This window comes from Acanthaster planci, linkage group LG08 (genome assembly GCF_054643075.1).
Source record: "Acanthaster planci isolate LZ-2023a linkage group LG08, COTS_SCS, whole genome shotgun sequence".
Taxonomy (NCBI): domain Eukaryota; kingdom Metazoa; phylum Echinodermata; class Asteroidea; order Valvatida; family Acanthasteridae; genus Acanthaster; species Acanthaster planci.
This window is the reverse complement of record NC_141784.1, coordinates 16021724-16048229: the sequence shown is the minus strand read 5'-3', so window position 1 is coordinate 16048229 and position 26506 is coordinate 16021724. Positions and strand designations below refer to the sequence as shown.

The 26506-nt window shown below is 40.8% G+C and overlaps 2 protein-coding genes and 1 pseudogene across 7 annotated transcripts in view; 1 reads left to right on the top strand and 2 right to left on the bottom strand.

Annotated features, from left to right (window-relative positions):
- Positions 1-9344, bottom strand: part of LOC110987803 (CUGBP Elav-like family member 3-A) — a 100147-nt gene extending 90803 nt beyond the window's left edge. For all 3 annotated transcript variants that reach the window (XR_002599328.2, XM_022250894.2, XM_022250895.2), the window contains exons 1-2: positions 8138-9344; positions 7752-7834 (exon numbers count right to left, since the gene is read on the bottom strand). Coding sequence is in view for 2 of the 3 variants with exons in the window: in XM_022250894.2 (XP_022106586.1) it covers positions 7752-7834; positions 8138-8402 (348 nt within the window). In the remaining variant the exon portion in view is untranslated. The remainder of the gene's footprint in view (positions 1-7751; positions 7835-8137) is intronic.
- A 138-nt stretch (positions 9345-9482) lies between these two features.
- The window catches only part of LOC110979996 (ubiquitin carboxyl-terminal hydrolase 8-like), a 148445-nt gene continuing 131421 nt past the window's right edge, over positions 9483-26506 (bottom strand). For 3 of the 4 annotated variants that reach the window (XM_087140217.1, XM_087140216.1, XM_087140215.1), the window contains exon 19: positions 24502-25482. In XM_087140217.1, the coding sequence (XP_086996343.1) occupies positions 25384-25482 (99 nt within the window). In that variant the 3' untranslated portion in view covers positions 24502-25383. Of the gene's footprint in view, positions 14047-24501; positions 25483-26506 lie in introns of those variants that run through there. The other variant, XM_087140218.1, reaches the window with a different exon arrangement.
- On the top strand, positions 14650-16206 carry LOC147798428 (uncharacterized; annotated as a pseudogene).

Here is a 26506-nt window from a genome sequence, read left to right as displayed (position 1 = left end):
TATGCAAGAGCAATCAAGGGGAAACTCTGGGAAGAGGGGGGAAGACGAGGACTCTCCCAGTAAACAACACTTGAATGAAGGGCACCCCCTTCATCAGCAGGTGACGGGGTTGGCAGCCTCAGGACTTGTATCATTCCTCGCTGTAAAAGACGTAAGTGAGGCTCAGAAGGTGAAAGATCGTTCACCGAAAGCGACTCATCCTCGTCCGGAGACTGACCAGAACCAGAAATATACGAGGAAAGATCAGGGCCAGAAGAAAACCAACCGTGCAACTATCATCCATTGTGGGTTGAGAAGGCCCCGTGTGGCGAAGGACACCTTGAGATTCGGCCGGAAAATCGCCGGAAGAGGCCAGGGGCGGAGAATAAGCCTCTGGATCCAGATGTGTAGTAGCCGGTGGAGGCAGTGGATATTGCCTGACAAGTTCTGAAATGGACTCAGAAAGGCCTGTAGCATATCTTTGGTCGAGGGGGAGCTAGAGCCTTTCAAAGCATGATGTTTCTTCTTTAGGTGTTTAGAAGAATGATGTGAGGAAGACAAAACCCCAGATGATTTGTGTTTCTCCCCTGAGGAATTCTGTTGAGTCAGACCGCTGGGAAGAAGGTTGACCAGAAGGGGGATCGGGCTGCATGTCAGCAGGAAGTGGGTAAGAAATAGCTGGAGGTCGAAAGCCCAGATGGGGAACCAAGCCTTAAGGTTCGAGGGAGGGGGCGGGGTGGCAGGAGGAGTAGGCGAGGCTACCAGAGAATCTGGCCCAAGAGCCGTAACCAAAGCAAACCCCTGGGCGGGCCGAAAGTAAGACAAGCCCGCTGATTTTTTGTCTCTGAACCCGAACGAGAAGCCATTATCGAGGGTAGGTAAGAGGGAAATTCCCCGAAAGGCAAGAAAGTTAACCCTGCTCTGCCACAGTCAGTGAATATTAGTGGAAGAACTTTGTAATGTATGCAGTACTGAACTGGTAACCAATGAAGTTTGTGCAAGATAGGTGTTATGTGGCAGAATGATGATGTTATTCTAGAATAATGGCTACATGTACATGTACAGGGTAGACAACCATATTTTCCCAACTCATTCCATGCTGTTGGGAAAAGTGAAGTTGACGTAATTTTATCAGATCCATCTCATGTGTTATATTCCAAGTCCTTTATTACATGTACCGGTAGGACCCAAGGTAGTCATCAACTGCAGCAGCGAATTAGAACCCAGCACTAAAATAACATGTTTCTTCCAACGGCAGTTATTTTAAAGTCCTAGATAGTCTTCTCATTTTATACAAATTACCTTTTTGTTCAGCTTAATTTCATCGTCTGCACTTTTTAAATATCAATGCCATCTTTTAATGGTTAATGTCTTATCTAACTGCTTGTTTTATTGTCTTACTCTTGTTTTTATTTTTGTTTTATTGTTTTTCATTGGAACAACAGGTTTTAATTTGGGGGGATGATAAAGTACCAAGTCAAGTCAAATCGAGTCAATCTGCATATACATGTATCTAAGATGGAAATCAGTATTACATGCGTTTGAGTTTGCTTTGCAGCGTACCATAAATCACTTTTTAAAAATGCTTTCTTTTAGAAGGCACAAGATAATGACCACTATTTGATGTTCCTGCGACAGACTGCTTGCCTACTGATTAAACCTGGCATGTTACAAGAACATAAAAATTTGCATAAGAAAAAATTGTTACTAAACAAGGAATGATTAATTTATTGAAAAAAAATCATGAAATTGTAGGACTACAAGTAATTTTCCTATCACCCTAGCCAGTGAATCATGTCTTCATCCGACCAAATCATCAGCTTAAGATGTGAAATAAAACTTCCACATGTACACACATACATGTAACATGCTATCAAACCTATGTACATGGAAGCTTTAGTTCTGATAAAAACAAATAAAAATCATCTTTAATACTTAAGTCAAAATACCCAACAGCAACAGCCAGACAGACGCTATGCCTAGATTTAAATGTTTATATAGTAGCTAACTGATAATGAATAAAACACAAAAGTATGCAAAAAGAAATGACGAAGAAAGGCTATTTGGGAAATGCTATCCTAGTATACTAGTATCAACATAAAAATGGCACATGTATATGTACCAGTATACACAACTTTTTAAAGCTTAACTGACCTGCTTGCATTTTTTTAAGTTAAGGCCCCCCAAAGTCTTCAGTTTCTGGTCGGCATACGTGTCGCCGAAGACCCGTGCATTGGCAAAATAAAAAAGTTTATTTGGTATAATATGAAAAGCTGCCAAGCTTGCTTGATTGACTTGAATCCTGCTACTACATGTAGATGGGGTAAAGTTGTAATATATATGGTAAAGGAATCCCTCTAGGCTCCATACATTTAGTCATCCACTCTTTTCCAGATGATGTCATTTCTGTATTATACATTTACGTCTGGGAACCAGACAATCGAAGTGGACTTATGTGTACATCTCCAAGCTTTAAATGCTTTTAAACAGTAAATAGTGAGGGGACCAGTGTATGTCATTGTTGGTAGTGGCAGTGTAACTGTACAAACAAACATGTATTATTCCTAGGAAAAAAAGGTCAAGGCAAAAAAAAAAAACATTTTTGGCGCTACACCACTTTTGAAGCCAGCCCCTGACCAAAAAATGGAGACTTTTGGGGGGGGGCCTAAAACAACTTAATGTCTTGGAATTACATACACATGTAAATTATGTAAAATTCACAAATAATTTGAGTCAAAGCTGGAACTGGTTTTATTCAGAGTCCATCCTGAACCTTGACTGCTTTAGATACATGCATAGCATGCATTATGCTATGTGATAAATCTCCAGTCAATCAGTCGACCCCATATGACCTGTTTATGGCTCCAGGAATTTGGGCGACCATATATGGTCATTCTCTTTCCTGGCAAGATGTTTCTTATCCAAAATCTGATACAGCCAACCCATCTAAAGCTCTGACTTTATCCATGCTGGTACTGATTACCCTGACATTTTGGTCCATTAAGCTCACTCTTAAAATTCTGTTCATTGTAGTCTTATCTATGAACATGTACACATGCTTAAGTGTACTTATTATTGGACATTAAATGAGTAGAGCAGGAGCAGGTGAGTCCATTTAACACTGTCAAATAACCAGTCTTGAATGCAATGGAAATTTGATAGTCTAATCCCCACAGAAACTTATTACACAATGGAATGTTAACTATCTGCTAATTAATTAACAAACAACCAATGAAGTTTTCAATTTTCATGTACACGTACACGTATGCTCATGGCAGGTAACTCTAGTGCACACAACAATGGCCAAAGTTTGACAAGTAAAATTAGCAGTGTTTGTAGTTTCCATATTCTATTAAAGTCTATGTCAGGCCAAAAAAGCTCTGGTTTCTGGTCATTGCGTGCATCACTTTAGACCTGCGCAAAATAAAAAATCATTTGGTATGAAATGATGTCCAAAACCTGCCAAACTTGCTTAATTGACTGGAATCCTGCTACTGCGTAACTTTAATGGTTTTTGATGGGTTATGGTTGAGTAATACGTACAGTAAAAAGTCCCTGTAGTTCCCCAAACATTTAGTCTGGCACTCTTTTCCAGATGATGTCATTTCTGTATTATACATTTACATCTGGGAACCAGACAAATGAGGTGGTCTTACGTCCTGTGTACCGGTACATGTACAAGCTGAGAATACTTTTAAACAGTACATCATTTCCAGAGAAAAAAGTGAGGGGAAAAAAAAAAGGCTGCATCTCCACACCACTTTTGAAGCCAGCTCCTGACCAGAAACCATCTGGAGACTTTTTTTTTTGGGGGGGGGCTTAGGGTGAGGTATTTGTACACACGTATTAGTACCCTGTACCCTACATGTAAAAGTCTTTCTTCCAGTTGTGGGGATTGCACACATGTATACTGAATATAAAGGCATTATGGGAAGCAAAAATGTTACATGGGACAAATATTCAACACCATAACACGGTCCTAACATTCCTAACAAAATAAATTGTGTCCCCTTAAAACAAGAAAGGCCCACCCACTGTATCCCTTTACATGTACATGCGTACTGCACATTGTCATAACATGTACCGGTAAACTACAGTACACCGTACTGTTTATGTACTAGTACGCCAAAAGCCTGTGGCCTATATTCCTGAAGTGGCTGTGTTCAGAAGAAAGCCAGGAGGAACAAAGGGCAACATCTTATGCCACTGTGCCCATGTCAACATTGTTACGTGCTGGGTCTGTATAAATGGGTATCATTTAGCAGCTTTAAAAACAGCTTGTACGTGTATGCTTCAAGCATGTGAAATCTAACAAGAATGATTTCACAACAAATAATCTGACTGCCACTGGAAAATGTACATTATACAGTATGTAAAGTACTGTAAGGTGATAAAATACTGTGTTTAAAGCCTAAATTTAAGGCTGAGTAATAGACAGAATAGATTCTCCTTCCAACTAATGTCTCCCTTAAAATGTATTCCGACTCTTTGTGTAGACTAACATACATCTGTATAATGTAGCTACGGTAAAGTGCACACTATACAGTACCGTACATCATATGTACGTTAGAACATTCCAACTCTTTTAGGGTGATACATACAGTGCATCTCTCCTCTCGATAATCCAAACTGCAAGACAAAGGGTCTAGCTATCTTGGTAAAATCCTCCTTCAATTCCAACCCCCCCAACACACTCAAAACGAATAGTTGCACCTTGTCCCTCACATTAAAAATCCTGGACTAGAAAACCACTTTTAACATAACTTCAGACAACCTGCATGGTGTTTTGCCTGAATAATTCAAAATAATTACTGTTATTGGTCACTTTTTCTTCTCCATGACACTAAACTTAATTTGAATGCAAGATTTAGTATACATACAAGTGGCATTATGTTATGTACTAGGTTACCTGCACATAAAGTTGCAAGAGGCATCCATAACATGGAATTGTAATGGTTTGTCATTTCACAGTACAGGTTTAATAGCTGATCATGATTTCATCAAGCCAAGAACAATGAGTAACTGGCACAAATGCAAATAAATTTCACGTACACATGTAAGACTGTACACCATCTGCTTCATCTACACGTACATACACAATCAATATGCAAGGCGCATACTGACAAAAGAAGGATACAAATGAGACAACCCAGCAGATGCAACATTGATTGGTTGGTCTTAATGAGTTCTTACTGAATGGACTCATTACCAATCAATGTAAGACTTTTGCTCTCCATAGCAAATGAAATACATGTACCAGTATGTGACCTGTGTCGATGTAAACTGAATAAATATATATATATATATATATTGCATGGTAAGTTTACAAGACAAAAGCCACCAAAGAACATTTTTTAGAAGAAAAAATTCAAATCTAATGCTTATGGCACATTTTTGCTGCCGATGTTCTTTTAAGACTGAAATCCTTTCGGTTTAAAAATACCAGTAGTCCCAGAGTGGTTCCAGGCAAATTTTGTTCTCAAAGTCAAAAGAGGCAAAAAGGACAATGTAGTATCATTTTAAGCAGGAACAAAATATACAAGATGCAACTTGGACTTTGACAAAAAACAAGGAAATTCCAGTATTTACAAGACTTTATACCGGTACAGTGTTTTTCACTTTTCAATGGCAGGAGTGAGAAGTGAAAAGCGAGGAAAATAATTAGCTGATCTGAGGAAATGTTGTATGCCTGAATATACTATACAGTTGGTATTAAACATTGTATAAATGTGCACATCTATGATGTAAGGATTAATATGAGCGAGTAAATAGGAAGTTGTGTGTACTGTATTAAGAAGCGTTACACATAAAAGCAATAACAGTTAAATCCACTTTAAATAAACAGATCCCATTGTTGTGCACAAATAGGGACTTAACATTTGGAATTCTAACAGAATTTAAATTGTTCATTACAAAAATATGAGATGGACTGTTGTTTTCTCAGCCTATGCATAAATACTCTGAATAATACATGTACATGTAAATACACTGAATTGACAAGTTGTGGGTTCAGGATGAGATATACATGAATGTAATTTCGGCTTGATTTTCATTACGGACTCAATTTTTTTCCTCAGCATATAGTTTTCAATTTGTACTTTTTAATTTTTTAAACTTTTAATTTTCAACTTTTTTATAAAACTTGTAAATATTGAACATTTTTAGTTTTTATTGCAATTAGAGTAATTATTGCCTTTTGTATTTATATTCCTTTTTAATACCTAACCTGTAAAGGCGATTTCTTTGCTGTTGGTTATGGGAACAAAATAAATAAACAAATAAAAAAAATCATACATAATTTGATGAAAGAATTTTGGTGGGAACTCCTGAAATATGATGCATAATCATACATGTACTGTGTACATGTAAGTCCACAAAACAGTTTGGCAGTAATATGCTCATTACGTGTGGTATGTACAATATGGTGCACAGAGATCAGCTGCCAACCACAAAGACATAATTGGAATTCGCTGTTGGTTATGGGGAAAAAAAATAAATAAATAAATAAAAAATTTCATAGACAACTTGATGAAAAGAATTTTGGTGGGAACTCTTGAAATATGATCCATAATCATACATATACTGTGTAAATGCAAGTCCACAATACAGTTGGGCAGTAATATGCTCATTACGTGTGGTATGTACACTGTACAATACGGTACACACAGATCAGCTGCCAACCACAAAGACACCCCATCAAACTGTGGGCAGCTGATTTTCAACAATAACCCACCAGTTAACCATCTGTTGTCAAGACTTTCTACTTTGTCTTTGATAAAAACAAGTGAATTTTCTAATAGTAAGCTGGAAAATGTGCACATAACCTTCCTCTTTGACAGAACTGAGTAACACGAAAATAATATACTTCAGAGGGTGTAGCAGAGCAAGGATTACTTCCCAGTTTCCATACCAAGTGAAATGAAAAAAATGAGACCACATTGTCATGAAATAAGACAAACAATCATTACAAAAGGTAACTAAAGTGTTCAGAATGTCTTTAGAATAACCTAAATGTACCAAACTTACAGAAGCTTCCATACCCATAAAATTGCTATTCAGATGAGTATGTAGAATAATTAAACTGCACTGCGAATCCTTCCAGATGGACACAATCAGGGCAAAACCAAATCAGTCAGTTTACCTACTTTACAGTAATTAAATACATAGCAAGTTTTTGGCACCTTCCATGTACAATATGTTTCATGTTGTTTTCAAATGCTGCTTGAAAATTTAGTCAGAAATATCAATCAACACTTCATTGCAGATAATCTTACTTCAAATTGAACAAGTAAATATTCTTTAATGTACTATGTACGTATAATTAATGCACTAAGAAGAATTAACTTATTTAGGTTATGAAGGAATTACTGAAAAATTCCAACATTGGCCTGCAAAGCCTCAGCAGAAAATAAAGATGTTGACAGTAGACTCTGCAATCAACTTCTAGTTGGGGACAAAACTTGCATACAATACCTGAATTTAAGGCAGCCATTCTTGAAATGTGCCCCCTCTGACCACAAAGTGGTAACCTACCGACACAACTATGGGTTATGCCACATACAGCCCAAACAAATTTCCCAAAGAAACGAACAAAAAACAAACAAAAAAACACCGCGAACAATGCCACAGCCGGTCAACGGCACGCGACTGGTTTGCTCTGACAGAACAAGGACAAAGAACTTCGATTTATGAATGAAACTCCGCAAAGGTTTACATTTAGCCTTTCAGCAGTGCAGATGGGTTTTTGCCATGTGGCAAGTCAATATACGTACCCCTGGTAGCGTTTTCTGCCCGTGCAGAGCCGTTTGTGCACGAATAGCACTCTCACGGTCACAGTATGTCAAGAAGGCACAACCTACGTTGTAAAATACCGGTAGAATTCTGTTAGACTAGCTCAGATTGTCATCTACAAACTCTCATTAATTTATACAAAATGCATATAGGCTAGATATGGGACTAAATATCCCTACGTTAAGTTATGAGGTAAATGAACTGTCGACTTATAAAGTCTATGATAAAGCTTATGCTCACTTAACCTTGTCATTTGATTTTTAACGAGTATTTACATGTAGGCCTTAACGTTAGTCCGGCCTGACGTGAAAACTGACATTACGACCGTCCTCGTATGCCTCAGCCTGAAACAGCTGAGCGTACCCACCTTTGTGCATGCCGGTATAGCGGTCTTTCAAAATCGTCAGCTCGTAGATGCGGCCGTGTTCTTCAAAGATGGGTCGAATTTCTTTCTCTTCCAGATTCCTTGGAATCTGACCGACGAACAGTTTGATGGCATCATGATCTTTCATGGGAATGGTCTGAGGTGGACTGGTCATGCAAGATTTCAACGGAGGTTGTTGCTGGGCAGGCATTTGATGAGGAACCGTTTCCTGACCGCTGCTTACTTGAGTCGCTGCCATGATCGTCATTGTATCGTTAGCCAGCGAAATGAAGGCCAGGTTTGACTGTGTAGGTAATGGGTTAATGTTATGAGATGTGAGTGGCAACGAAGGAGCAGCAGTGACAGCGGAGGCAGGCAACGGTCTGGCCTACGAAGCTTGTTGTGATGTCAAACACACGGTTCAATGAGCAACATCCCACCGCGTGTGCGCAGTGCATTCAGTGCTGCCAAGGGCCTTGTCAATGAGCAAGCTTGCTTTTGCTTGGCAATTGTGGCACGCGCGCGCATACAGCTAAGACAACAAAGCCAGCCAATCGAGACAATTTGCATACTGGTCACTTTGCATGCATAATGTACCATTAAGGGAAAATGTAAGATACAAGTTTTTTTTAAGGGTTTTACTTCTCAAGTATTGTTTGCGTAACTAATAAAACAGTGCACTGCTGCAAAAATCACAAATATAAGAAAAATTGGGTTTGTGGTCATAAGCATAATAAAATAGTATTCTCAAATGATTTGCCTCCAAGTCTGGTTACATTGCCTTTTGAAGTTTGCAAATTCAGCTTACACCTGTCCTTGGATACAAAAATTTTAACATTTTCTTCAAAGCCCTACTTAGCTAAAAGGTGGTGACATGATAAAGACTGGCTTTCAATTTCAATGTTCGGTTTAGAGGCTAAATTACTGAACAAAATACTTCAAATTATCAAACAATAATTTCAATCAGGCAAAATTTATAAAACACATTTTCCTTATGAAATCAAAGGCTTTTCATCTCTTCTTGGTAGCAGAATTTAGGTTTGAAATGAAAGTGTTCCATCTACATGTACGTCTGAGGTCATGAACTACAGATGACTAGAATGTATTACCCATAGATTTGTTGAGGTCTTCAGCTAGTCCTTAACCCTAACAGCCCTGAATCGTTCAGTTTTAATATGATTTTGCATACACCCTAGGGAGTTAGGGTTAAGGAACGGTACAAAATAAGTTATAGTGTACTCACCATGTGAATCATCCAAACGATAACTATCTCATAATTGAAAAGACTGACTTGTATCATAAAGGGATCACACACATGATCTTAACAGAAAACACAATGTGCATAATATGCTATTTCTTTAATCACTTTAATCACCATGTGTTTTCAAAAAAAAAAATTCAGTGCGTCATTACTCTGGGTTTTAACAATTTACTTGCATAAAAAGTAAAATGTTATTTTTTCAATTAAGAGCCATTAACCAGACTTTCATATCACTAACAAAGATCATCAAAATCTTACATACAGCATTTGAAGTAATGTCAATTATATTAAGTTAATGGATATACAAGATAACCCACATCTTTGAGTACATGTGCGTCATTTATGTATCAGACACAACTTGCATACAAGACAAAATTCTGATATTGCAACTTCATACATATTTACTTTCTTTGTTTTATGGTTAGGCTGATAGTGTGAAGTAAGATCTTTGGAAATCTTGAATTAGGGCATAAATTTAATTATATGTTTCCCTCTGGCTAATCAACCCAGTATTATATTGAAGCTGTCTGTTTGTCAGTCAGAGGAGCCAATGGTGACTGGGTCAATTATTGATTGGAGCTACTTAGCCTCAGGTGATGTTTAAAGTGGTCAGTAGCTTACTGCATTACCTACACCACTCTTAATCTGTCAAAAGCTTGAAAAAAATTCACACAAGCCTAAATTAAAGCAGGTACAACACTGATCACAACTCAGTCAACAATACTGGAACTTCCTACTGTAGTTTTGGATCTGCATCCTCACAATCATGACAAATGAAAACATATCTCTTTTGAATAATACATGAAGTGTTAAAGACACTGTAGCAATCAGGTTTTGTGTAAATAATGATTGAATCTTTTAAAGCAATTTCCATCTTTACTTAATGTTGTTACTTATGAAAATGAACAGATTTATCATTCGCACAAAATACACACCAACGCATGTAAAATGTGATTTTTGAACATATAATTTCATCACGTCAATGGTGGTGTAGAAGAGTGACATAAATTGTATCTCTAATACACAAAGGATATAACACCAATGGATATCCATACACAATCCGTCAAGTTGGCCCATTTTAAGCTTAACCCTCAAAGAGTCAGGCTTTTTGGTCTTGTCACAGCTGGGGGAATTGGCCCCACCCCCAGATCTCAGCCATACGATGATGTACTTCAATGAAATTTGCCAGTGTCATAGAGACATCCATACTTATCATCTGCGTAAAATTTCATGTGGATTAATTAAGTCTTTGCATAATTAAGACTAATTAATTATTCATGGTAGGATACCACTCTGTCCTATGTACTGTATACAAAGTCACAGTAAATTTCACATCTCGCTTCAACCTGCCTTCTAAAATTCGTTGCTGAGAGAGAATGCCAACTCCGATTTTCATAAGTTTGGGGTCAAAATCAAGCTAAAACTTTGGAAAAAATTGTCATAAAGTATTGGCACGCAGAAAATAATCTTAGAGATGCTTTTAAAAAAAATCAACAGGGGGCAGATTTTGCCCCCTCCCCGGCTCTTTGAGGGTTAAGCAGTGAACACTGGATTTTCTTACTGGAAAAAGCTGCTGGAAGCGGGTTGTTTTCTCTGCAAATTCTTCAACCCAGCAATCTATTTATGACGGCCATAATATATGTACGGGGGGACGGCTCTTGAGGTTAGGCATCAATATTTCCATCCCCCCCTTATCTGCTCTGGTAAAAATTGTAGCACATGTTCACATGTCAACCGGTTCACATACAAAGGTCCATGGCATGTACAGGTGTCACTCATGGTCATGCGTGTTTTCTTGCCAATTGGTTCATACAAAGAAGTAGCTAGTTGGGATTTTTTAACCTTATTTCTTTTGTGTGATTTCACTCCATAGCAAATTGGTTTACCCGAACAAAGGAGGGCATGAAGCCCTTAGCTTTTTTGTATATGGTGTGGGCTCCCCAATTCAATTCTAACTATGCAAGAAAGGCATTTCTGTTCTACAGTTCGTTGGGGGTAAGTCCACTTAGTAGCAGTGTCCGCGTGTAGGATCGTCTTCCACACTTTGACCCAACCACACACAACACATTAATATGTCAACTTTAGACATGAAAAAAGAGTTCTGAAATGAGTGTAAATGTCCTGGAATAAATAAGGAAAATTGTATGTGTTTACCTGTACATGTCATCCAGCATTAAGAGGTTAAATCATTTTGAATAAATCAGAATTCCAATTTGTGACGAAAGATGAGTTAAATGCTACAGTTAAGACAGAGACACACTACGTTTTTTTATGTACATGTACATGTATGTATAGAGACACTATATACATGTAGCAGGTACATTTTCAGTTGGGAGATCTTGCCAGTAATTACACTTCCATTTATTTCTCACCACAGTCAACTGGTAAAGACCTTCCATATATAGACTGTAAAGACATATAAAAAAACTAGCTCTCTCATATGAGAGCTCATTGTGAGCTCTGTGCATGGCTTTGTGAGAGTTGTTTACAAACTGAAACTCCATGTCTGGTCCCTTATTGCATGAGCAGCGAGATACTAAGGCTTGACCATTGGCTAGAATCTTGCTCATTTCCATCCTCACTGGACCATTTCTATGATTACATTCATTATCACTGGTAATTGATATATATGCTTAATGTTACATGCTATTTATTATTAAACACTCACAATTTATAAAGCAATCATCTACATGTAAAAGAACTGAAAAAAATGCAGCAGAAACTACCACCAGCCCAAGTACATGTTTAAAGGTCTAGCAGAGATTTCTTTGCAAGATGAGGGTGACATTCAGTGAGCATGTGAAGCCAGAAATTAATGTGGGTGGGGTTACACTTATTGGTCCATAGGGTTTCAATCCCAGTGAATTAAAAAGGCAGGAATCTACTTTCTGACCCTATATGACAATGTTCATAATAAAACTTGCATGCGTACCAATCAAAAGCTTTAAACTTTTCTTGTAAGCAGTGATGAGATTGGAGGAAATGAAATATTCACAAAATAATCACCAGAGGGTTTGACGGTTACACAGCATCATAGTATCTGATTTACATGTATTTGCCTTAATGCACTCCTTAAAACACACTTCTTGTGTTTTAAATTAACTTTTACAAGTAAAAACACCTTAGGATTTTCCAGATATTGAAAGAGATTGCTTGAAAATCCTGAATGGAAAAATCCTGGAAAATTTCAAACCTGTTTAAATACAGTTAAGTTAAGTTAATTTGCATAAAATTCAAATTGAAGAGAAAAACAGTTTTGTGAGGATTTAACAGGGTGGGTCAGGTTGGAGAATCAAGAAAGTAAAAACCGAGTTCTGATGTAGTTTCAAAGGGCAGTTAAAGTATGAATAACATTGAAAAGACTGGGAATTAATGTCTCATTCTACAGAGATAAGATAAAAGCAATAATCCACTGGAAAAAGTGACAAAGTTTATGGAAACTTTAAAACGTGATCATGATCATGAAGATTATTGTCTTTCATTCACGTGGCATCAACTTCCTATGTGCAATAGTTTAACATTTGTTTATCACCAAGCAGGTTGATAATACAATATTATAAATCAAGTTATAGTTTTCAGTGTAGCATGACAGTCATAGTGAGACAGATGAATAAGCCATTTGCAAGTTAAATTTGAATAAAATCTGGTACACTGAGTTCTTTAAATTCACGTGAACATAACTTGAATTCTCCATACTAAAACCACTGTTGCTATACCTCGTGATTCGGGGCAAGCTTTTGCTCAGTTACGTAACAATACACTGTTCTCAACGGATAAGAAAGGCACAAAGGAACCAGTCCATTCCAGAGATAGTGGTCACTATGCAAAAGCTTGCCCCGAATCACGAGGTATAGCAACAGTGTCTTTAGTCTGGGGAATTCAAATTGTTACGTTTCTATGCAATCAGATAACAGAGTGTACCAGATTTTATTCAATTTAACTTGCTAAGTGGCTTATTGAGGCTGGCTGTTTAGCAGGTGAAAGGCCACACCATCTACAGCAACACACACTATTTTGCTGGCTGTTTAGCAGGTGAAAGGCCACACCATCTACAGCAACACACACTATTTTGCTTCACAATATGAAGACAAAGATCCTGTTCCCAAACCATTTCCAACACATGATGATGATTTTGTTTATGATTTGAAGCTGCTTGAACAGTTTGTACATTTGCAGCACTGTTTAATTAGAACTTTCAACTGATTTCTTTTAGCCAGGGTTTGCTTAGGTTGAAACCATATGTAAATGGTAATACAAAGCATGACAAACTATTAGGAAATGCAGATCACATCAAGTGTGCAGAATCTGGAAGAAATCGATCTGTTACTGTACACAATTATTACTACATGAGCTAATGCCATTTCACATTAAAAATACATGACATTTAAAATGTGCACTACAGATGTTGGCACAAACTTTGTAGATAGTTGAATAAATAATTATTTAGTGTTTTAGCTCTGCATTTTATAGGTTTTTGTTGTTTTTATACTATGTTTCATGTCAAAAAATGTACATAACCTTATTCTGAATACTCCCTCATGACAGATGGACGAGTATTACAAGCAACATGGCACAAGCTGTCAGGTGAGCTTTAGCTCTAGGGAATAAACTGGTCCATTGAAGAATAGAAAAGGATGTAGGCTGCTGCACTCTGTAAAGAAAAACAAATTCAAAATTAATCGTGCAAACGGAAAATTAATTAGTTTTGTACAAATTATCTTATAAAGACCCCAGACAGAACATCTCTTATCTAAATGACTGTGCCTTTGACCTTTGATCACAAATCAATACCAATCTGTCTGCTTATATGACCGGTGCTGGCTACTTTGTTCAAAAATTAAGGCATAAGTGTGTTTTATTTTTCAAATGTACATGTAACATTAATCTCATCAAATCCTGATGAGGGTGAGTGGAATCAATCATCTTCTCTAACCCGTCCTTTTCCCTCCTCAGGATTGTTTTCATTATCACTGCTACTGATTTTTGGTCTTACAGCAAATACATAAGGTTAATTACACACATTTTGACATCAAATCAAACATAAATGTTCTTTTTTTATTTATTTCTGATGACCAGCAGTGGTTACCTGCCATTTACAAGCATGCATGAGAAATAGATAAAATCTCTGAATTAAATAATGTACAAATAAGTTATACAAATAACCATAAAATTAATAAAAATTAAAACATTGACATTCCAAAACATGTCAAATTCTTAAGACAGCAGTTCGGGGCTGAAGAAGAGTGGGATATACATGGACAGACAAACAGGGCTCCGTAGAGAAACACAAAAGGAAGGGGGGACCATAGAGAAGGAGGGAGGGAAAGGGAAAAAGGATGAACACAACATGTACACATCAACAAAGAACTCAGGCAAGGGGGACAAACTGCAAGGGATTAACATGGGGGGAGATCAGAGATGGTAAAGATTAAAGAAAATAGAATTCAAAGTTAAATAGTGTGAGGGCCGAAAAGGGGTTAAAAAAGCTGGAGTAGTGGTATCACTATAGAAAAGAATCATAGGGCTGGAAAAACACAAAAGTATAAAAAAGACAGATAATATAAATGGTAACTCTGACATAAATATTACAATTTCAGGAATGCCATAGCAGACTTGGTGTGAGGGCGCTGTTGATGGAGTAGGACTCCGTAAGACTACTAAAGTCTACCCATATAATCACTTCCAATCTTCGTGAAATCATGGCCATCTAAAAGGCTAATGAACATAAACCTGAAATATTGCCTGTCTGTTTGAACTGGATTCCAGAATGCGACCAAAAAAGGGGGGAAAAAAAGCCAGTTTCAGGCAACTCAAGTAACGACACGCCAGATACAACCAACAGCGCACGTGAGTTAGCTGTGTACGCAACATCCGTACATGGTCCTGCTGCTGAAACCTCTTTAATATCAACAGTGTGAAATGAGTTTCGTGAGTTTCAAGCAGGAATTCAAAAAAAGCTAGATCTCGTAATCAGTAACCAGGAATCCTTTCTACGCAGAATTGACAACCTGGAATCCAGACAGATGGAAATGGAAACGTCAGTTGTCCATACATCGGAGACCACTGAAGAAGTCAAGGACACTAAAAAGCATCTACAATAAAAAATGGAAGAATTGTCAGCTCAGTTAAATGACGCTGAAAGAAAGGTGGCCAAGCTTGAAGCCTCCACTCTTAATCTTGAACGTTACTCTAGAAGTTACAATATTAGATTTGGAGGGATCCCTGAAGTGCCAAATGAGCCACCAGACCACCCATACAACAGAATCAAAGAGATTCTGTCTGAGAAATGCAACCTTGAACCTGAGATCGAGAATGCCCACCGTGCTGGACCAGCCCCCAGAATATCAAACGGTAAACCTTGACATATTCTGGCGAAGTTTAAATATCGACCAGAGAGACAGGTAGTACTACAATGAGCCAAGACAACCCTGGCTAGTTGTGGAATCTTCATGATTCAAGATTTGCCGGCAGCAGATGTCACAAAGAAAAAAGCCCCCAAAGAGGTTATGCATAATGCATACAAGGCTGGCAGGAGACTCATTTTTCGTAATGGACAGCTGTTCATCAATGGACAGAGGTACATCCCTCCTAGGCCCTCCTAGATAAGACGGAATGAGCAGGTCTATGGGTACGCATAAATTATAAATATTTTACTTCAATCCATTTTACATAAATTGGTGTGGTTATGTACTTGATCAGTCGTATGGAGCAGTATGAATCTGTAGTGTTAACTCCATCATATTTACATGAAAATAATCCAATTGCAGCCAGTAGATTGATTTAGTCTGTGATCTATATGACTACAAATGTTGTCGCCCATTCCCTTCCTTCCTGTTGTTTACATACATGTATATACAGTATTTGTCTTTGTGTAACATCATTGTACTTTGTCAGTTGTTTAATTTGTTTTTCCTATTTTTTTGTAATCTTGTGTGTTAGTTGTTTTTCTTTATGCCTGTTAAATTCCTGTGCAGTGTCTGTAGTAACACTGTGAGATGAATCAAAATGGAAATCAAATGATCACTGGAAACTATGGATCTACCTTAAATGTACTAATCTCAGTCTTGACTTTAACAACCTAACAAATGATAAAAATTCTTGGTTTTGTCAGCAACGTCTTACAGATACTTTCCCATGTAAAGGTCTTGATACAAAAGAATTTGAAAATGCAATCCTGGACCTAAATTCAAGTGTGAATATGCCTACTTCTCCTGAGGTCTTACCAAACCTGAATTTAGATTCTAATGAATTGCCATTTATTGAGGATCCTGACAATTCTCAAAGTTGTATAAGCAACTCACTTTATTATACATATGATAAATTTAGGGATCATTATGTTGCTGACCAAACTGATGATTGTTAAATTTTGCATTTAAATGTAAAGAGTATAGCCAAAAACACATGATCATCTGAAGACTCTGCTCCATTCCCTAAATCACAATGTTTCTGTCATTGGCCTTAGTGAAACTTGGCTAAACAAAAGCTCTTGTATGAATCAATTGAATATACCTGGGTATATCCTGTTAACTAAAAACAGACAGGGTAGAGTTGGTTGCGGTGTTGCCTTGTATATTTTGAATTATCTTCAATAGACGTTAAGACTGATCTTGATGAAATAGGTGATAATTCTATTTTAATATATAATCTATTTTTGTTGAAATCATAACTCCTAATAATCATAAGAATATCATTGCTGGGGTCACATATAAAATGCCAGATAGTAACTTTGATGATTTTGTAAGCTCATTCCAGTCTATACTCCGGCATGTAACTAACAGAAATTCCTCTCCCACATCAGTGTGGGTCGGGTCTCCTAGTGACGCTTACCCCTGCCCAGCCAACATATGCAAATTTCCCATGTGCCTAGTACAATACGCTGAAAAGACTTGATTATGCCTTCTGCCACTTGACCGTCCACAATGCACTTGGATCTCGCCGCCATATTCGTCCTTATTTTCGAAGCGGTGAAAACCACCAGAGCCAAAGTGGGGAAGGTTGGGTGGGAGCTGCTGGGCAAGGGTAAGTATCACTAGGAAAACCGACCCACACTAATGTGGGGGAGGAGTCACCTGCATTCACATACCCCTGCCCAGCCTACATATGCAGAGTGCCACTGTACCCTGGAGGTGGGTCGGCGATGGGAGTGCAGTTACCAATAGAAACATAAGGTGGGCGTTGCCAGACTGAACATTCACCAGAAGAAACCCCTAGATTGAAGTATCCACCATCCCGCTCGGAATAGTGGTGCATATTGTCTGGACTGCCGAGCACAAGGTCACTATGCTATGGGCAGTTTAGCTCTGCAGAACATCTTTCAGGCAACACTCATTGAAGGTGGTGGAAGATTTCTAGCAAGCCGCCTGGCGGATTTCAGTTAGAGGAACTCCTCTGAAATACGACCAAGATGCAAAGGCGGCCCGCACGCCGTCAGCCCTGACGTGAGATTGGGTCGTCTTATCATGTTGTGCTGGCCAGTCTCGGTTAGCGAAGATAATGGCAAAAACTGTCCATCGGGCAATAGTGTCCTTCGATGCCAGATGACAGGGTTTTGTCGTGGTGATGAAGAGTTGGAATTAGATTCTCGGCGATGCTCAGTCCTGGCAAGATACTACTTGAGAGTCCAGACTGGACACCTTCTCTTGTCGGGAATGAATATGTTGGCAGGCCGGAAGGGAAGCATCTGTTTTTTTGTCAGAAACCCGATGGTTGGGATAAGGCAAACCCCATCAATCAGCAATCGATAAGACATGAAGCTCGCTACCTTGTCTTGATGTAACGATCGTAAGGAGGAATGCCAGTTTGATGCTGAGATGGAGGTCAGATACATTGGACAGCAGTTCGAATTGGGGACCAGCAAGAACGCATAGGACGCTTCAGAGGTCCCAGGATAACACGAGGTGTTTGACGTGAGGACACTTGACAAACATTCCTCGAAGGAGACGGTGGATGGCAGCACCGTCAGACAGTCGATCCATCGCTGAAGCCGCCAAGGCCGACCATGGTCGTCGCACCATCTAGGTAAAATGTTGTCGACGGCTGTTGTAAATTTTGCGAATGAACAGTCGTTGACCTCGGGCAGCCTTGGAGAAAGCATCTGCAGAAAGGCCCGATGCCCTGAAGGATCGTTGGACGATGTCCAGCACGTCAAGTGAATACTCTCTGGTGCTGGGTGGAAGATCCCTGACTTGGGTTGACGAAGGATGTCTTCCCTGACTGGAAGGACCAGCGGCTGTTGTACCAGGAGTCTTGTCAGTCTTAGAAACCACAGTTGGTGAGGCCAATAGAGGGATGAGGAGTGCCCGAAATGGCTCTCATTCTATCTTGGACAGGACGCACGGGATATTGAAGGAAAAGCATATGCAAGACGGCCCGACCAGTCGAACTGTAGGGCGCCTGTCACCCATGCCTTTGGGTGAGGGAACCTGGAGCAGAGCTTCAGCAAATGGGTTTTGTCAATGGAAGCGAAGAGGTTAATAGGGGGACGCTCGATCTCCACAAAGATCTGGCCGACCACGTTCAGATGAAGAATCCACCATGTTGGTCGGACGATGCCTTGAGAGAGTGTGTCTGCTATGCTGCTGCTGGTTCCTGCTATATTGACGGCTTTGAGGGTGATCCCTTGATCGTTCATCCACATGAAGAGCTGCCAAGCAAGGGCATAGTGTTGAGGAGAGCAAGCGCCGTCTTGGCGGCTGATGTACACCACTGCCGTGGACTTGTGGCTCTGGACTTGAATGGAACGACCTACTAGGTGTTGTCGGGAGTGTTGAAGAGTGCTGAACATCACTTGGAACTCTAACCTATTGATGTGTTGCCTTGAGAGGCGGTGTCTCAAACCTTGGAGGCATGGAGTGGAGGAAGAAAGGCCCCATCTGAATAGTGACACATCCGTCGTCACAGTCACATCCAGACCTTGAGGTACAAGGTGATTGTCCACCACAGGAGGAGATTGCGTAGGATGTTCGGCCCACATGTAAACAGGACCTGAAGTATTCATTACAAGAAAAGAATAATGAGCCCTGTTACATTGTACTATGTTCGATGTTGCCATTTGAATCCTTAAGTTGGTTACATGCACGGAGAATCAAGATCATTCTGTATGCAATGCAGAATAGAAAAACCGCACGTAAGGAGTGTCCGAAGATGGAAGACCGCTCCAGAACTAAATACTTCAAGCATCGAAGTGTTATAACATTTCCATTTACTCACTGGAACAGAAATTTCGAGTGGATTAACCACTTGAGATAGGCTTTATATGCAGAGCCGGGGAGCCTGGACTGGGACAAAAGAGTTAGGCCTTATAACAAAAGACCATGCTCAGCACAAAAGACTGAGCTGCTGGGCATTACTAACATTTTTTTGCTCTCAATAGTGGAGATAATCCAGCCTTGTTTTGAAACAGTATACCACGGTTTGAGGCATTTAGAGTGAGCAGATTACCACCGGGACAAAAGCTCTCCACCACCGCAGCGATGAGCCACACAGCACCACTGCACGTTAATCTGGTCCATATTGAAAAGAGGTCAGCAGTGCACTGTGCCAGTTTCGGGAACAAAAGAATCTTAAGTAACACCGCACAATCTGGGTTCTTTTTCCTGCAGGCCTGGCTGAAATGTTCAAAAGTCAATGAAGCTTAACTGTCAGCTTTAGAGTAGTGCCCTAAGAGTCCTTCATGTAGGTATAAACGGTAATTAAATGAAATGATGAATTTTTGAAGAATTTTGAAAACGGAAAATCTTGAAAAGGACCCGGCATCTTGTCTTGCTCAAGAAAAATCCACCTGACAGCAGATGGTTAATGGTGAAATCAACAAATATTTGCCAGGTCCACCTTTTTGTTTCGATAACACAGGACGTATTCAGAAAGGCAACCATGACAAACTGTTAATGACAGTGAGTGCGGCCAGTAGGCACACTTTTGTCAGACCTTGTAACAGTCACGGTATATACACTTTGGACATGCTCACTACAGAAGAACTCATGTCCAGAAATCAATGTGGGGCGTGGCCGGGCTGAGCGGAAGAATATGTGGAGAGCTGAGAATTATTAGATGAAATGAGCTGTAGAATTCACGACAATAAGAAATTCGGTGATTTAGGACGCTCGCTTTAGGCATGTTCACCTGGCAGAGATAGGGGGGGCCTGTGCAGAGATCGCGGTTGATTGTTACACGCCTGAGTGCCTCCGATGATAAAGTTTCAGACATTGGAGGGCTCATCATCTACAGCAGGCATTAATGAACAGAAGGCCTATGGTCAGAATAAAAAACACACAGTAGGCTGAGCGTATCCCGTTTTATTCACTGGGACAGCTCCATAAAAAGGTGATGCGACGCCCAGAGAGCAGATTTCTCTGTTTCCCACCTAGCTGGCCCCCAGCAATGGAGTCTTGGGTGCTAGCTGGCAGTTTGATGCATAGTGTAGCCATAGGCCTATGAGCAATTGTTCAAGCCGCGGTCAGAGTCTAGTATGCAAGACCCAGACTCACAATCACCAGGGGCCGCATGCGCAATGATGTAAGGCGGCCCAGTAGAGTGTACATGTAGTTCCTGTATGCCTGGATGCCCCAAACACTGGACAGATCAAGGCAGATGGGTGGAGTTAAATGTAAGTCATAAGTAGAACAAAGGTAAGTTGAAGAATTATTATTATTATTATTATTGAATGAATTTAGTAATTAAAATTCAGTTAAAAAATACATGTGTAAATGGGCACCGTCACACATTAGACAGACCGACAGAGTCAGATGTGAAGCCGGAGATGAAACTGGACTTGAAGCCACTTGAGACGGCTACAAATCTGGGTGAGGATTTGGAAGGAGATCCTTGCACAGGGCATCCGGAGCCGGGGCAGTCGCCAGGGAAGTGGAGATTGACTCAGGGCGCCTGGCTAAAGTGGGCAGCGTCTCCAATAGAGTGGACCGCCATCATCAAACCAATGAAGAAATATCTTGCCTGGGTGTAGAGCGAGATTTCTTGCATTTACGCTTCTAATTGGCAGTGGTCCAGCCGTAGAACCCGAAGGAAGAACTTAAAAACCTGGGACGTCAGCAGCATGTCTGGAATGCAGGTCGTGACACGTCAAAAGCACGCCGAGCCGCTGGGGAGCTGAGACGGAAATACCCTGGTCGGATAGCCCTAGTCGGTAACCAGGAGCCACAGTGATGAGTGACGTTCGAGAACTATGGTGATGATGCACCGGTCCCACTGGGGGAATGGTTCTGGCTGGACAAGAGAGACCACTTCAGCCTCCGAGAACGTCCCTTGTAAGGGAGGAAGGACGGCCAGGAGGGGATTTGGGTCGGATGCCATCGCCGCTTGCTGAGGCTTGGAGTCTATCTTGCGGGCGAGAGATGTGAAGGCCACCAAGGGGTAGGTCCGTATCGGAGCGGCATTTCTTCTTAGCCTTGGCAAGGAAGAAAAAGCCGAAAAAGATGTCTTGACCTTGCACTCCTTAGCCTTCAACGGTGCAGGGGGAGCCAGAGGCCAGGACGGCTGGCTGGGCAAGGGTCCCCCGAATGGTCGGTCATATCCTGCGAGGAGCGTCCCATGTCAGGCTTCATGACCGCAGTCCATCAGCAGACCAGAGCTGCAGATGGGATGTGGTGGACAAAGCCCCGGTGGCGTAGCAGTCCAAGGGGAGTGATGTAGTCTGATGCAATGGGGGAGGGGCTGAGCGCTGTGCTGAATTGCAGACTCACCTGTGGAAGAAGCGGTGGAGCGTGGCGACAAGCTGTGGAACCTGTTGCCCGCTTGGAAGGATCTGACCGGCCTGGCTTCCGAACGGGTGCCGCCCGGCGAGCAGAAGCTGGTGACGGGCCCAAGCCCCGCTGGGCCATCCGTGAGTATAGTCGTTCGGGATTTTGGTAGGTAGCAACGCCCGGTACTTGCAGCATAGAGAAAGGAACAGCCCATTATTCTCTAGCCAGCCGTGATCAAGGGTTTTGTTGTGGCACAGCTCGCTCAACCCGATCAGTAGAACACCATTAACATGAGCATGCTTGAGACGAGATCGCGCTTCAGACGAGCATATTTCTTTAGTCCCGTTCAACCTGTACACATTCCTATGAGAGAAAACTTACTAAACAAGAGCTATGCTAAGAGAGAACACGGACAAGACGAGCACTTTTGCCTAACTGGCAGTGTCAAAAACCATTGTCCACGGCATTTTTAATATGAGTACAATTGAAAAGCGTCTTCAAAAGCTTTATCCCAAGTAAGTAATTCCTGATGGAGTGCATCAGTAGTTCTCCAAAAATGATAATCCGCTCAGCAATTTGCGCTGCGGTTTTGCCAACCATGACTTGGCGACTCTGTTCCTTGTGCCGCCAGAGGGGGCTTTACTCTAGACGATAATGGGTGTTGCAATGTTGCGCCATCAAAGGAGTTTGATCACAGCGGGTCTGGTCCGAAAGAGGTGTTTTTTTTTTAAGCCAAACATAAACAATTGCGGGTGAACCTGACTTGAAAATAGATCCCCTCCCGCTAATTACAAACCAATGGAAATTCCCCAATTTTAACACCCTCTTACGTCCAGTCCCTATATGAATGGGTTCTCAAGTTTAATAAACCTTTACTCACGAGCAATGTCGGGTACCAATTTCCAAGAAGTGCTTTGCAAGGCCACGCCATGCACGTGGCGGCCAGCCACTTACAACATCTGTTCTCTGCTGTTGCGTCAAACAAGTAGGCATATTCGAAATCATTGTTCCATTCATTCAAATCATATTTATTTATGATTTCAAATTTATTAACAAGTTAAAGGCTGTACAGCGAATACTAATCCACTGCATATACTGTATCGTACTATACATGTTGGCCTGCAGTACATTGCCGTATTGTGTAACAACGTTTGCTGGTGTATGGCATCAGCCTTGCGCTCTATGAATGGGATAAGTGTCAACACATATAACACGAGGTTTACCATACGACAAGGTTTTTTGGAGAGTCCCTTTGAACTTGTATTAAGCATGTTCGACTGTACATGTTTGGTTCTCCTTTCCAGATCTTTAATGGTGCAAAATAAACCCATGCACAGACAAATTAAACACAAAGCTCAAACTAAACCTGAAATTCACTTAAAATGAACAAGACGTATGTAGGCCTAAAGGGCACACGTGTGCTTCCACCTGCACAGACCATCAGCACATAATTTAACCAAAAGCAATGACCTCAACATCAGTCCTTCCATTATCACAATCCAGGAGTCCATCAAGCACTCTGTTGGAAAATAAATAAGTGCGTCAATTACATCGGCAATGGACACTAAATATACCACTTGCAATGTCACAAATATCGCTAAAACAATATGAGTGATAGCAATAACTATAACCTACACTCAGGTGATGATGAAGTAGTGCATCATGAACAATCGCAGAGTGACTGGTATGCTGGTGTAGTATCAAAGCTACTACCAAGTCTTCCTACTGTGCTTCACTAAACTTGAACAATAGGCTTCCTAGTACTGGGTAATAAAAGTGTTGGCTGGCTGATCCCTAGCTGCACTGAAGGGAGGGCAAGACTTTACCGTCTACTCCAAAACAAGATGGCAGCCAGTCAGGCTGCACAAGCAGGCCCGAATTTGTCACTTAAATTTCCACCTTCAAATATCATTTTCAATAATATGATACGTTGAATATGATATGCCGGAGCCTTACAAATATTGTAGAATATTTGTATAAAAATGCTTGAATATTTAGTTGATGTTTTGTTGACTCTCGTTGACACTTAATAGCATGACCCAACTATCAAAGGACTGGAAGAGTTAATCTGAAGTCACCAGGGAATTCATAGCTAAACTTTAGACAATAAAGTTGGCCTAAAGAAAACCATTATACCTTCAATAAAAACATTACATTTTATAAGAGGAACACTAAATACATAATGAGAGTATGTCAAGTACACTTACCCCTGTCACCGAGCATTGCAGTAGCACATGGAAACTTGAAGAAAGAGTCAACTACTAAGGGTGTACAGTGCTTGTTGGCTCTACTGTGGCTTACAGGTGAATGACCTACCACCAGCTTATGGCTATCTACTTGTATGAACTGCACAGTCTGAGCCAAACTGTCAAGTCACACAACATTAATCCAAGCTAACACTCTGTATATTGGTGGTGTGGCTTTTATTTGTCTGCACTAGGGAACAAACATTTCATCACCTTTTTCATGAAGAGGCACATAAGTGGTATTTTTCCGATTTTGATTGCTTTCATGTTGTTAGGGGCCCAAAGCTTGATAAGTGCATTTTATGTTTTCACAAAGAGTCACAAATGTTACTGCCCATCATACCAGTACAAAATGTACTGTAGCGAGCGCGAACAGGGCATGCGCTCAGCGCATGATCATCCTTTTGTTCACTAGTGGTTGCTAGGCAGCTGGCACGCAAGTTTGGTGCAGAAGCATGGCGTGGTCACACTCTGTGGTTGGGCTCCGTTGAAGTAGGATGTTCTGACATTCTGAGTTGTACATGTACACCGAATTTACGTAAGTGGAACTCCAGGAATGATCGATGAAGGAGAGAATTAAACCAAGGAGAGAACAATCATAGAACTGTAATCCTGTGTCTCTGGTGGGCTTTATCTTTCTCGTTCTTGGTTTATATCTTGTCTGTCAAAGTCCAAACCTGCCTTGTCTGGTGTGAAAGTCTTTAGACCGCATACAGGTCCTGTTACACTGGTGGCAGCATCAGGATTGTGTCCTCCGTGTCCATTTAAGTCTCTAATTTTTGACAGTTAGGTACACCCTCCAGAAAAAGAGAGAACAGAATCCAAAAAAGGGCAGTGGTGTATACCAAACCATGGGAAGGAACAATGCGTAGCTTGGCAGCAGACCATAGCAGTGGTGTATACTGAGCCGTGGGAAGGAACAAAAGGTGACTGATCAGTGTAGCACAGCAGGGGTGAACACCGAGCCGTGGCAGGGAGCAAGGGGTGACTGACAAGTTTAGTGTGGCAATCGTGTCTTCTGAGCCCTTGAATTGGTGCGTGCAGCTAAAGAGACCCCGCGCCAGAGTGTTGCCCAGAGTCTGCCACCTGGTGTCTACAGACCGATATCCAATGGGTGGTTCGGGTCCCTCGACTGACTTTGCACTATTAAAGAATATTGTTTAAAGATCTAACGTAAAGATAATATAATAAGCAAGACGCAATTCATTGACAATGGAAAGGCAATTTGCGCAGGGACTGGCTACTAGGCATTCCACCTTGGGTGATCTAGACCTATACAATGTCCTTGAGAGGGAATATGAGAGAGTTTCTCAGGAAATCGAAGTATTTTCCCAGAGCCTGAAAGGTATGCTAAGAGGTCCCCCAAATGAACAGCACATAAAAAAAAAATCACCAGGTAGCGCTCAGGCAACAACTGGGAACAAGCTGTACACCCAGTTGCCCCTCTGGAGAATGCTCAACCCCCCTTTCGAGATAATGGTCTGGGCAGAATTAAAGACAGAGTCCAAGCAACACTGAGTAAATCAGAGTTTGATGGTCCCATGCCCCAAATCAAATACTTAGACGAACTCAGGGGTGGATATTGCAGACAATCTTTCCTGAGCCAGAGAGACTTTAATTTCCAGTAACACAAGCCGAGGGTTGCGGTAGGGACTGGCCATTTGGGATGGCCCACCTGGGCCACAAGGACTGGTTGACAATTTGCTGGGAACTAACACTAATTCCATTCATAATTCGCCCGCTGTAAATAAACTGAGTCCCAAGGTTTATGGGCCTCCAGTTTACTTGAGGAATTAAGATAAATTCACGGGCTGCACTGACTGGGCCGAGAGCTTGCCATAAACAGAAGTGGGGAAACACGATCAAAGTGGATGGTTGAGGAGTGTTTCTTTCAGGACCCCTCCAGCGGAATTTGTCTGGCGGGAGCACAACCCGATTAGTTGTGCCTCTTGAGTTGCCTGAGAACTTCAACGATTGGCACAGGAGGAGAGAAAATGAGAATACATGTATTGGACTGCCTCAAATCCGAGGTTGCATGAAACCAGTCCAAACCAAAGAAACAGCCCATCGACCTACTGGACGGTGCTGTCAATGCCGTGCTTGGAAAACTCCAGAGCGAGACCACTTTCTGAATGAGCTCCAAGATGATGAGATACGGACAAGGATA